General features: G+C 45.5%; 1 protein-coding gene across 3 annotated transcripts in view; it reads left to right on the top strand.

Moving 5' to 3' along the window:
* Nucleotides 1–13,078, top strand: part of LOC101595557 (nuclear body protein SP140) — a 59,281-nt gene that overhangs the window by 23,051 nt on the left and 23,152 nt on the right. For 2 of the 3 annotated variants that reach the window (XM_045148548.1, XM_045148547.1), the window contains 5 exons: nt 2,179–2,262; nt 2,946–3,026; nt 5,817–5,921; nt 6,969–7,022; nt 10,697–10,762. In XM_045148548.1, the coding sequence (XP_045004483.1) occupies nt 2,179–2,262; nt 2,946–3,026; nt 5,817–5,921; nt 6,969–7,022; nt 10,697–10,762 (390 nt within the window). The remainder of the gene's footprint in view (nt 1–2,178; nt 2,263–2,945; nt 3,027–5,816; nt 5,922–6,968; nt 7,023–10,696; nt 10,763–13,078) is intronic. The other variant, XM_045148549.1, reaches the window with a different exon arrangement.

Below are 13,078 nucleotides of genomic sequence, written 5' to 3'. Positions count from 1 at the left end.
GGTGATTTCTGATTTATTGGCATAAAAGCGGCATTTTTCCTATAAAAAACATACGCCTCCCCTTTTGGCCGTTAGTAGGTCTAGTCCTCTCCTGTTTTGTAGGACTACCTCAACCAGGGAATCTAGCTTCCAGAAATGATATCTACATCTGGGATTAAGGTGGATGGGGCACAGAGGCCCATCCAATTGCTGGGCAGAAAGTCATAGGCCATCCCGCCTCCGCAAACATTTAAATCATTCCAGAAGGCAGGCAGTGTTGAGCTCTGGGCTCAGTTGTATTAAAAGTACAGAAGGAAGGATGAATGTATCTCACATCTATTCCAGAATTATTAGGGGAAGGCGCGGCCCAAATGCCCAGAGGAAAGTGGCTGAACAGCTTTTTAAGGTCATATGGGCAACTGTACTGGAAGCAGCCGGAGAGGCCCAGATTGGAGGCAAAGCCAGCAATCCTCCACAAGGGAGGGAGTTATTTTTAACTGGTATAAGGAATAGTAAGGAGAGACTAAAACAATGTAAACTGAACCATCATAGCCTAAAATTAGTCTCAGTGTTTGTAATTTTAACTTGCTTGAGGTTTTTTAGCTTCAAATCTTAAGTCTCAGCCAGGCGTGGTGGTGTATGCCTTTAATCCCAGCACTGGGGAGGTGGAGGTAGGAGGATTACCATGAGTTTTAGGCCACCCTGAGGCTCCATAGGAATTCCAGGTCAGCCTGGGGTAGAGTACAACCCTACCTAGAAAAACCAAAACAAGGAAAAAACAAATCTTATTAATCCAATATCTCTAACTAAGCATATCAGTGTATTACAGATTTAACCCTGATTAAACTCTTTGGGCCTGGGCAGCAGGACGCAGCCAGCCCTTACGCCAGTAGCCCAGTTCCAAGGAAGTTCCCTGTAGTCTTTCTTTCCTCTTAGAAAGCTTATGAGGCAAGCCTCGAAGTTTAATGCTGTCTGTACTTAGAATTTTTAAACTTTTGTCTGAATAGTCTGTAAAATTTGGCTTACCACTCCAGAATGCACCTTCAGTTGTAAGCATCAAATTTATGCCTATTTCTTTAAAACAAAGGTTAAAAAAAATTAACATCCACATGGTCAGGTTTATCTCAGCTCATCAGGCAGCTTTAGGTTTGCCGAGATAAACTTCCAGACCAGGTTACAGTTATGGAAGAAGGAATATTTATTGAAGCTTACAGATCCAGGGGAAGTTCCATAATGGCAGAAAAAGCTGGCCTGCCTTCACAGGCCCAAGCAGAGAGAGAGAAAGAGAGAGAGAGAAGCACAAGCCTTTAGAAATATAAAAGCCTCCGATGAACCGAAGGCGGAGGGAAAGAGAAAGGGAATGAAGAGATGTCGACAAGTAAGTACAGGTTGTAGAAGCAAAGTTTAGTGCACTAAATATGAAGACTGCCTCATAGCTCATGAGGGAACGCTCACCCGCACACACCGATTACCTCCTCAACGACTGCCTCTCATGGGGGGCACTAGTCTGCCGGGGTCCCAGAGCCCCACATTGGGCGCCAGCTGCTGGGCTCCTTCCCAGGCAGGTAGTGCTGAGGGAGGACCAGGCCTGCTGGTTCCTCCCTAGGGGTTGAGGAGGAAGATGAGCGTACAATGACTCAGAAACCTCTCCTGGCCACCGGGGAAAAACCACACTGAGTCAGGAGTCTTTTTGATGCAAGAACTCACAGAAACACCTCGGCTTTATTACTCTGAGCAGTTGCCTATATCATGTTGGGGACAAAGGCGGGGATTTTAGGATGGGGGCAGAGGTAAGGGCCAATAGTAAACTTTCACTATTGAAATGGTAATTGCAATTGCCACGTGGAGGTGGCAGGCCAGAAGCCATTAGGTGTCTTGCTGAGTCCCAGCTGGCCAGAGACAGGTCGCCAAACTTTAGATAGACTCAGGAAGTTCCACTAGGCCTTACGCCTGGGCCTTTCAGAGCCCAGCATAAGAGGGAGAGTGTCCCTCTTCTCCCATTCTACTGAGAAACATGGATGTCCACCTTGATAATAACTATAGACTAGGTGACCCCAAAGGCAGGCCAGAAGGGGCCCGGCAGGGGCCATCCACCCAGGACACAATAGGCCTCTCTCTAGTCCATAGGGACCATATATTTTCCCCTTACTTCCACACCAGGACTTGAGTGGATGCTTAGGACAATACTTTCTTTTTCAGCGGAGCAGAGCAACACCTCTTTTGAAATGAGCCGGGGAGATGAGCCCCAGGATGGCTTGAGCTCCACACCAAGATGTGGCCCAGGTAGGGAAGGCGAGCCTCTCCAGCCCTGGGGTGCTGGGTGCTAATGTGTCTGCTGATGGCTGTGCTCTGAGAACGCTCCAGCTAATCCCTAGATAGATTTGGATTACTAGTGCTGTCCTGGGAAACACAGGAGAGATTCTTAGATTCTTTTCTGAATAGCTTAACTCTTACTGGTGGATTATGCTGGCTCCCTATTGATGTTGAGATTCTGAGTCCTGTGGAAAGACTGAGTCTTTTCCCTTCTCTCTTTTTGCCCATTTCCACTGAAGAATGAATATTGTAAATTTTTTTTTTTCTTTTTTTGGTTTCTCGAGGTAGGGTCTTACTCTAGTCCAGGCTGACCTGGAATTCACTCTGTAGTCTCAGGGTGGCCTCGAACTCATGGCAATCCTCCTACCTCTGCCTCCCAAGTGCTGGGATTAAAGGCGTGCGCTGAATATTGCCTGGCTGAATATTGTAATTTTGATCCCCACATGCCCCATATTTTCTCTGACCTTCCTGCCTGTGCCTGTGTACCTCAGGGTGTTTCCTCATTTCTGTCCCCCCGTCGGTCTCTGTGTGTGTGTGTGTGTGTGTGTGTGTGTGTGTGTGTGTAGTGCTGGGGCTGTGAACCCAAGGCCTTTGCACACTAGACAAGTATGCTACCACTAAGTCTCCTGCCCTTTGTTCTTGTTTCTTTTCAGTGTCTGGTAGTCCTGGAAATTCCCAGATGAGTAATGAAGAAGCAACAGTGGGGCCCAGCCTACCACGCTGCAATGGAGGAGGTGATCTTGCTCAGTTATCAGGCAAATAATGTTTGTTCGGGGCTGATCCGATGGCTTAGCTGGTCAGGTTGCCATGGTAGCTCGAGGACTTGAGTCTGCATCCCTAGCTCACACATAACATGCCTGTGTTGGGCTGTGTCCCTGTAATCCCAGTGCTGCCCAGCAGAGACATGAGGTTCCCCAGTACTACTGGTCAGCTTCTCTAGGTGAATTGGTGAGCTCCATTTCTGTGAGAGACCTTGCCTCAATAAGAAGGTTGGAAAATAGAGGAAGACATTCCCCATGCATTCATACACATGTTCATGCGCACCCACAAACACCCACATACACACAAACCACAATCCCATGTAAGTATACACACAAATAAAGGGGAAATAAAAAAGAAATGTGAATCTCTGTCTGCAAGAGGGAAAGTGTCCCTCCACCTTGTTCCTTTTGTGTAGCCAAACAGATGAAATTGTAGAGCCAGTGGCAAGGGTCAGAAATAAGAGACAAAAAGGGGTTCAAGGAGGGGAGGGAAGCGGGCGGCCTGTTTTCAGCCTCCAGTGATGATGGCAGGGGCTATGTTAGCCTCCACCTCAGGGTCTGAAGGCAGAGACATTCCCTCCAGGAAGCACCGAGCCTCCCTGGCCAGCCTGGTTGTCTTGGGGAGGCCTTTCCTCAGTCAGACAGAGTCTTCCATGGGATTCATCTTTTTCTGCACAGGGCACGAGCCCAGGTTTACAAAATGTTTGATGGAGAAGAGCCCCGAGGTGCCTTGTGCTCTCCACCAGCCCACGGAGCTGGTGAGTGGAGGAAGGCAGTTTGAGGCGTGCCAGGGGCCTGGGGTTTGGGCTGGTGTTTCCTGGATGGATGTCTGCTCCTGGGCTGGGAGCTCTGAGAGGCTGGCCTGGGTAAGGGTGGGGTTCTGTGGTCCGAGTCCAAGGTGCCCTAGGCCCTTAGGGAAGCCTACCAGGGTTCCATGAAAGAGATTTTATTAGCAAATGCCTAGGAAGAAAAGAGGTTAAAGCATAGAAAATCAGACAATATGTGAATGTCATTTACTATATGAGATGAGTCCCAGAAAAATAGAGTAGCGATGATGAACACAGAGGCTCTGTGAAACTTAGTGCATCACTTAAGGGGGGAAAAAGACAGAGAATTAGGGAGACAGTACACATCCTGAGTCAGAGGGAAGCAAAGAGAGCCTCCTAGTGATATGAAAATGTGAGAACTGTTCAAGCGAAGCAGCCACCACTGAATGTCAAGCAAAAGGTAGAACTCGTGGGTTTGTTAACCAAGGAACAGTCATTTTCTCTGAAGGAGCACTTGTATTGTGTGGAGCTCAGCGATCTGGGGTCTTCAGAAGGGGGCTCCTAGGGCCTGGTTGACTTCTGAAGGTATGGTAACCATGGTAACCAGAGTGCGCCTGTCACTGATTGGCTGATGACACAAAGCGCAGGATAGGAGTGGTTAGCTGACACAGCCTTCAAAGACCACAAACAAAGAAAAGAGAAAGGAGGGAGAGACTGAGAGAAGGGAGGAAGGGAAAGAAAGAGACAGAGAGACATGCCCCTCAGAGAATGGTCTGAAAGTGATCATTACGTATGTGGAGATGGAACGTCAGAGATGTCCTCCCTTATTTTATAGAACGACTTGTAAGAGGTGTGAGAGCCTCCACTGTAAACTAGCCATCGGAAGTCAAATTTGTTATTTGTTAAGTGCAGGAGTTCGAATCATATGAGAGAGTTCATAGGGGAACGGCAGGTTTTGTCAGGGGAGCTGGTGGCTTGATGACAGACAACCCAGCACCAGCAGTGAAGAGGCAGCTTCACTCAGTTCAGTTTCTAAGTGTGAAGGGGATGTCACCCACAAAAAGGGAGGCCTGTGACCACATAATAATAATTAACTCCAGATTACGTAGCAGCAAGATGACTTTGTTTTTGAAGCTGACATGATGATAAGTGTCTGTGAGGGTTTTCACAAGGGCCCCAAGACAAAGGGGAACCAGACATCTTTGCATGGCTTGGCTATAGCCAAGTGGATCCACACTAGTTTGGGGGAGCTGACTTAGTTTGGGGACCTATGAGACCTTTGTTTCCATCCCTCTCACTATCTTCCAATATTCAGAAAGGACAGGGAAGTCAGAAACAAGCACATGCAAGAAGATGTGTGAAAACTGACACGACTGAGGAGACATGAAGTCATGCAGAATAAGCACCTACATGGAGAAGATATTCGATAAATTTTGTACTTCTAACCCCAAAATGCTGGATTACTTTATATGTAGTCACACATGCATCTTGAAATAAAATAAATTCAGAAATAAGAGCCCAATGAAATGTGCCAGAGCCCAAGTGGCTGTTGAGACCCATTTGTTTGGTGATGAATCAGAAAGACCATCTCAGTTGGGCACGAGAGGTCTGGAAGGCGAACCCTCTGGACCCTTCTAGCAATCTCTCAACATTATCATGGTCTGAGCTCCAGTTGTCGAAGGGAGAGGCCACCACTCCACGACTGAATCTAAGAGCTCCAGATGTAGCAGAGAGAGATACCAACAAGGCTGTAGAAAAGACAGCCAATGGGGCAGGTGCAAAGTCTTCACAAATTACAATTTTGTGTGTCAGGCTTTTAGCTCCTTGGGACACTTGGAGGAGGGTCACAAGTCCAAGGCCAGTGGAAACTATGTCTCAAAAAGCAGAAAAAAAGAGCTGGGCATGTCATTCAGTGGTGCATCTCTTGCCTCACACGCATGAAACTCTGGGCTCAGTTTCTGGTATGCAAAAATAATAAGCCACAATTTTGGTCCAGGAGCAGAACAGCCGGAATGTGAGGATGAGAAGTGTTCCTGCGTCATGTGTCTCCCAGAAGGCCCCACAGGAGGGGCAGGAAGCAGCCAGACAGGTGGCACGATGAGTAAGCCCCCCAAGGGTCCTGGTTTAGGGATGGCCCGGTGGGCACTGCAGACTCTAGGTGTGGTAGTGGCTGGGGGTCCAGTCCGTCTACAGTCTTCTTGCCTGCTTTTGCCTTTTGGGAGCTGACGAGAAGTAAGGTGTCCATAGAGTCACGTTTCACGGGATGGGTTCTGTTGGTGACGTATGGATGTTGTGGTAGAAATACGCTATTGGAAATGGCAGTTATCTCTCATACGATGTTGAAGTAAGTCACCATAGATCTTCTCTGCAACCCAAGACAGCCGAGTGAACGTTTAGTTCTGCTAGAAGATCACAGTGTCCCCGTGTCACATCCCGTCACTGTCAACAGAACTGAAAGAGTTCAGAACCATCTGTTCTCCCCTTTCTTTTCTTTTTGGCTTTTGGGTTTGGGCCCTTTGAGATAGAATCTCTCTTGTGCCCTGGCTGGCTTAGAACTCATTCTGTAGACCAGGGTAGCTCTGAACTTGCGGCAGTCCTCCTGTCTCTGCTCCTTGAGTGTTGAAATGGCTCGGCTTAGAAAAGCCATGCCTTTTAAAGAATATATTTATTTATTGATGCGGGTATGTGTGAGAAAGAAAGAGAGAGGGAGTGAGAAGAAGCATTCCAAGGTCTCCTGCCACTGCAAATAAACTCCAGATACCTGCACCACTTTGTGGATCTGCCTTTTCGTGGGTACTGGGGAATCAAACATGGGCTGTTACACTTTGCAAGCAAGTGCCTTTAACAGCTGAGCAATCACTCCAGCCCAGGTGAACTATTCGTAATTCAGTATATATTTTCAGCTGGAGTCCTCTAGTCCAATGATTTAATTTGAGATTTTCTATATAAAAATCTTATTTAAGCTATGCAAAAAGAATATCTTCCAATATAAAACAGGGTAAAAGGGACTGGCTTCTTCTAGAAGGAGGAAAGGAATGGTAATCCCAAACTTCGTTATAAACTCAAACCTTCTGCAGCATAAATAGTGCTAAGGTTTGCAATTTGTCTTTGTTAATTTGTTTCTTTATTACCATTTATTGTTTTCTAGATACTGTGGATAGTGGAAACAGCCCTACTTTAGGAAATCCCAAGAAAAAAAAAAGTAAGAAAAAAGTTAAAATGACTTTTCATGTTAAGTTTTTATTGCTAGAATTATTATTATTTATAATATTATGGTAGATTATTATGCAAAAAAGATGTGTGTGGCTGGGCATGGTGGCGCATGCCTTTAATCCCAGCACTTGGGAGGCAGAGGTAGGAAGATCGCCGTGAGTTTGAGGCCACCCTGAGACTCCATAGTGAATTTCAGGTCAGCTAGGGCTAGAGTAAGATCCTATATTGAAAAATAAATAAAATAAAATAAAATAAAAAGAAAGAAAGGAAGAAAGAAGGAAAGAAAGAAAGATGTATGTGTCTTAATCCTTAGAACCTTTTACTTTATATGACAGAAAGACCTCTACAGATATGATAAGGCTAGGGACCTTGAGATGAGATTATGTTGAGTTACTTGGGTGTGCCCGGTCTACTTTTATGAGAATTATGCAGCGTAGAATCTGGAGCCGGGGAGATGGCTCAGTGAATAATGTGCTTGCTACGCCAGCATGAGTACTGGAGTTCAGCTCCCCAGAGCCTACATGAAAAGCCAGGCACATTGGGCTTCTGCGTGAGAAGGAAAAAACTCAGTAGCAGAGGCCAGTAAGTTAAAAAGGAGACATAAAGGGAAGAGAAAGGAAGGGAGGAGGGTACTTAATAGGTTGGTATTGTATATATGTAAGTACAATGATTGAGATGGGGAGGTAATATGATGGAGAATGGAATTTCAAAGGGGAAAGTGCGGGGGTGGGGACGGAGGGAGGGTATTACCATGGGATGTTTTTTATAGTCGTGGAAAATGTTAATAAAAATTGTGAAAAGGAAAAAAAGAAAAAAAAAAAGAAAAGAAAAGCCAGGCACTGTAGCAAAAGCCTATGATCCCAGCATGCCTGTAAGACAGTAGTGGAGATAGGAGAATCCCCTGGAGGCCCGCAGTCTAGCCAACCCAGTGAGCAGAGTGGCGAACTGTGAGATTCCGTGCTTCGAACAGGGCGGAACGTGAGGGCTGCCATTGGAGGTTGTCCTGAGACTCTGCAAGTGTGCTGCGGCACGCACGCCTTTCCCGCAAATGAGTTAACTCACTAAAAAAGAAGCGGAGAGTCTTTCCTAGCTGTGAAGACAGGAAGAGAAGACTGCAGGAATGGTTGGAGGGATGCAAGGCTTCCAGGTTTAAGGATGGAGAAAGGGTCCAAAGAATGCAGGGGACTTTGATAAGCTGGTAGTGCAAGAATAGATTCTCCCCTAAGGCCTCAAAAAGTGATGAGGTGCCGGGCGTGGTGGCGCACGCCTTTAATCCCAGCACTCGGGAGGCAGTGGTAGGAGGATCACCATGAGTTCGAGGCCACCCTGAGACTCCATAGTGAATTCCAGGTCAGCCTGGGCTAGAGTGAGACCCTACCTTGAAAAACCAAAAAAAAAAAAAAGGAAAAAAAAAAGTGATGAGGTGACTCTATTTTTTTTTCTTCTTCTCATTTTTGGAGGTAGGGTCTAACTCTCTAGCTCAGGCTGACCTGGAATTCACTATGTAGTCTCAGGGTGGCCTCGAACTCATGGCGATCCTCCTACCACTGCCTCCTGAGTGCTGGGATTAAAGGCATGCGCCACCACAGCCCGGCTCGTGATAAGGTGCATCTTGACATATCGAGCTGAGCCTGATGAGACCTGCATCAGACTTCCAACTGATGTAACTGTGAGAGAATACATTTGCGCTGTTTTAAGCTACTCCATTGTGGCAAGAATAATTTGGATTTTGGTGTGGTCAGGTGCTACACTGTAGTGTTCCTGTCAGTCCTCATATGTAACAGTGGTCGTGTGAGGTGATGATGTCTCTGAGTGAGGCTGTAGTTTTCTTAGTCTTTGGAAGTCCACTCAGGTGTTTGCAAAGTGACAGAAGCGCCTAAAAGCACATCTGGTGTGTGTATCCCCGTCATTAAGCAACATGTGACCATGCTGGGAAGAGGGGTGCACTGTGCCAGAAAGATGGCAGTAACTTTGAAACTGGGCAGTGAGTAGAGGATGGAGGAGTTGAGAATAGCGGGCTGGAAAAGGCTTAGAATGCCTTGATCAGTTTGTTAGCAGGGAAAAAAGAGGATACAAACGGCTCTTTCAGTGAGGACTCAGGAAGAAGTGAGAATCTTGGTAGAGAAAACCTGTTCTATCTTGGAGAAGACCTATGTCATCACGAGTAGACTGACAATAAAAATATAGAGGTCGGGCTAGAGGGATGGCCTAGTGGTTAAGGCACATGCCTACTAAGCCTAAGCCAGATGCACAAGGTGGCACATGCGTCTGGAGTTCATTTGCAGTGGCTGGAGGCCCTGGCTGCATCCATTCTCTCTTTCTCCCTCTCTATCTGTGTCTAATAAGAAAAAAAAAAAATCTAAAAACCAAATACAGAGGTCAATGGTGTCACTTGTAAGGGCTGCGAGGGAATACCAAGAGGGAGGGAGCCCGAGGAAAGGCAAGCCTTGTTACGCAGTAGCAGAGGGCTGGGTGAGTCTGTCCTACACTGGTGAGAAAAGCGGGGCCTTCCGGATATGCAGCCACGGAGATTTCAAATCACCGCGAGGAAGGCACATCTTGGGACCATTTTGCTGATAATAGTAAGATGCAAAAGGAAAGAGATGAGCTGAGGGAAGAATTGCTTAACAAAAGGATTCAAGCACAAATGATTTGGGAAGGTTTCAGCCTGTCTGGGTGGAAAAGACACTAAAGTGAGGAGGCTTGCTGTCTCAAAAGCATGCTGCCTAGAGACGTGCAAAGACATAGTTTATTCAACAAAGGGGTCTATGAGGGGAGCAAGCACGTGACTCTTAGGTCCTCTCGCCGCTTCGGCGGAAGTCGAGAACAGATACGTGGGGCTGGGTAGGATGGCTTAGTGGTAAAGTGCTTGCTGTGTAGGTGCTGACCTGAGTTCAGACCCCAGAACGCAAAGAAGTTGCGGTGGTGAATGCGGGTCACCCTAGCACACCTAAGGGACACCGGGGTGGAGGCAGGACAAGTCCTAGAAGCCTGTGGCCAGCTGGACTGGCACGTGCAGGAGCGGATAACAAAGGGATCCCACCCCAAATTGATGGAAGGACTAATGCCTGGGGTGGTCCCTGACCTCCACGCATGTACGTGACACTCACGTGCACACACACACACACACACACACACACACACACACACGCACACAGATATGTGGTTAAGTAAGCAGATCTTGTCTAGCCTTCTAGGTCCTTCAGGGGCTAGAATGAGTATGTGAGAGGATTTGTGGTACCGCTTTAAGAACAGAGATCACGTAACGATAGTTCCCCACATCTACGTTGAGAACATCCCTCGAATTCCAGTGCCGTGTATTCGCCATCACAAGGTCAGTCTTGGGGATGTGCCTCTCCTGGCAGGTTTTCGTGTATGTGATAAACTCTTGGAAGGGTGCGTAACAGTCTTCCTTCTGTCTAAGGCACCAACTAGATTTCCATGGCTCAAAGGTTGTCAAAGGAAGGTCATCTTCTATAGCTGCCCATGGCCATAACCTTAAGACAGGTAGACTTGAAATTCAGTTCTGTCATCAACCTCCAATGTCTGCTTTGGTTGTTAACAATTTGGTCCCCTTTTGAAAGCCATGTTTGAATGTTAATGACATGAAAGCTTAAAGAATTATATGTATAGTTCTGAATGGTTATTCTTTTTGGTATGAAGGAAAAATGAAAGGATATAACCAGATAAAAATCAAGAGGAAAATCCAGCAAAACATTCATCTAAAAGGTAAGAAAAGGGAAACAGTATGCAGGGGGCCTGTGTCTCCTGGCAGCCATGATAGTTTTGTAGCTTCTAGATCAGTGAAGACAGGGATCAAGAACTGTAACAAATAAGCCTAGAACACAATGACTTGGGCTGGAGGGATGGCTTAGCTGTTACCGTGTTTGTCTGCAAAGCCAAAGTACCCAGGTTTGATTCCCCAGGACCCACGGAAGCCAGGTGCACAAGGTAGCACATGCATCTGGAATTCGTTTGCAGTGGCTAGAGCCCTGGCACGCCCATTCTCTCTTTCCCCCCTCTCTTTCTTCCTCTTTCTGTCTGTCAAATAAATAAACATAAAATATTTTTTCAAAAGACAGTGACTTTAAAAATAATTCATATTAGTTAATTTGCGTGTGTGTGTGTGTGTGTGATTGTGCCAGGTCCTCTGAATGCTAGCACTTACGCCACTTTTTGTATCCCAGCTATGTGGCTGGCTTGGGACTTAAACCTAGGCTGGCAGGCTTTGTAAGAAAATGCCTTTAACCACTGAGCCACCTTCCTAGCCTCCAACAATGACTTTGTTTTCATACATGCAACAGCCCAGAGGTAAGTGGCTCCAGAGCTCATAGGGAAGAGGCATCACTGTCAATATGTCCTGTTCCTCCCTAGTTTAAGAAGCTTTTGTAGATTTGGAAAGATGCACCACAGAAGGATAAAAGAAGTAAACAGGCCGTCTTCACATTTACATGGGTGCGTGTGCATGTTGTAACAAAAGGTGTATATTTGCGAAAGTATGCATTTGTATGACTTTGAGTTCAGATCTACACATATGTATTAATCTTTATATAAAGGTGTACCTATAGGTAGAAAATGAATGGCAGTTAATCCATTAAAATGCTTGCCTTAGTTATGTTTTGACTATTGGAATAGAGGTGATGTGTATATATATATATTTTTTAATTTTTATTAACATTTTCCATGATTATAAAATATATCCCATGGTAATTCCCTCCCTCCCCACCCCCACACTTTACCGTTTGAAATTCCATTCTCCATCATATTACCTCCCCATTACAATCATTGTAATTACATATATACAATATCAACCTATTAAGTATCCTCCTCCCTTCCTTTCTCCACCCTTTATGTCTCCTTTTCAACTTACTGGCCTCTGCTACTAAGTATTTTCATTCTCACGCAGACGCCCAGTCATCTGTAGCTAGGATCCACATATGAGAGAGAACATGTGGCACTTGGCTTTCTGGGTCTGGGTTACCTGACTTAGTATAATACTTTCCAGGTCCATCCATTTTTCTGCAAATTTCATAACTTCATTTTTCTTTACCGCTGAGTAGAACTCCATTGTATAAATGTACCACATCTTCATTATCCACTCATCTGTTGAGGGACATCTAGGCTGGTTCCATTTCCCAGCTATTATAAGTTGAGCAGCAATAAACATGGTTGAGCATGTACTTCTAAGGAAATGAGATGAGTCCTTTGGATATATGCCTAGGAGCGCTATAGCTGGGTCATATGGTAGATCAATCTCTAGCTGCTTTAGGAACCTCCACATTGTTTTCCACAATGGCTGGACCAAATTGCATTCCCACCAGCAGTGCAGAAGGGTTCCTTTTTTTCTACATCCCCGCCAACATTTATGATCATTTGTTTTCATGATGGTGGCCAATCTGACAGGAGTGAGATGGAATCTCAATGTAGTTTTAATCTGCATCTCCCTGATGACTAGTGATGTAGAACATTTTTTTAGATGCTTATATGCCATTCGTATTTCTTCCTTTGAGAACTCTCTATTTAGCTCCATAGCCCATTTTTTGATTGGCTTGTTTGATTCCTTATTATTTAACTTTTTGAGTTCTTTGTATATCCTAGATATTAATCCTCTATCAGATATATAGCTGGCAAAGATTTTTTCCCATTCTGTAGGTTGCCTCTTTGCTTTTTTCACTGTGTCCTTTGTGGTGCAAAATCTTTGTAATTTCATTAGGTCCCAGTGGTTAATCTGTGGTTTTATTGCCTGAGCAATTGGGGTTGTATTCAGAAAGTCTTTGCCAAGACCAATATGTTGAAGGGTTTCCCCTACTTTTTCCTCTAGCAGTTTCAAAGTTTCCGGTCTGATGTTAAGGTCTTTAATCCATTTGGACTTAATTCTTGTGCATGGCGAGAGAGAAGAATCTATTTTCATCCTTCTGCAGATATTTATCCAGTTTTCAAAACACCATTTGCTGAAGAGGCTGTCTCTTCTCCAATGAGTATTTTTGGCATTTTTATCGAATATCAGGTGGCTATAGCTACTTGGGCTTACATCTGGGTCCTCTA

Source organism: Jaculus jaculus, chromosome 4 (assembly GCF_020740685.1).
Source record: "Jaculus jaculus isolate mJacJac1 chromosome 4, mJacJac1.mat.Y.cur, whole genome shotgun sequence".
Lineage (NCBI taxonomy): Eukaryota > Metazoa > Chordata > Mammalia > Rodentia > Dipodidae > Jaculus > Jaculus jaculus.
The sequence above is the reverse complement of the archived record's forward strand: the minus strand, read 5'-3'. Positions and strand labels throughout refer to the sequence as shown.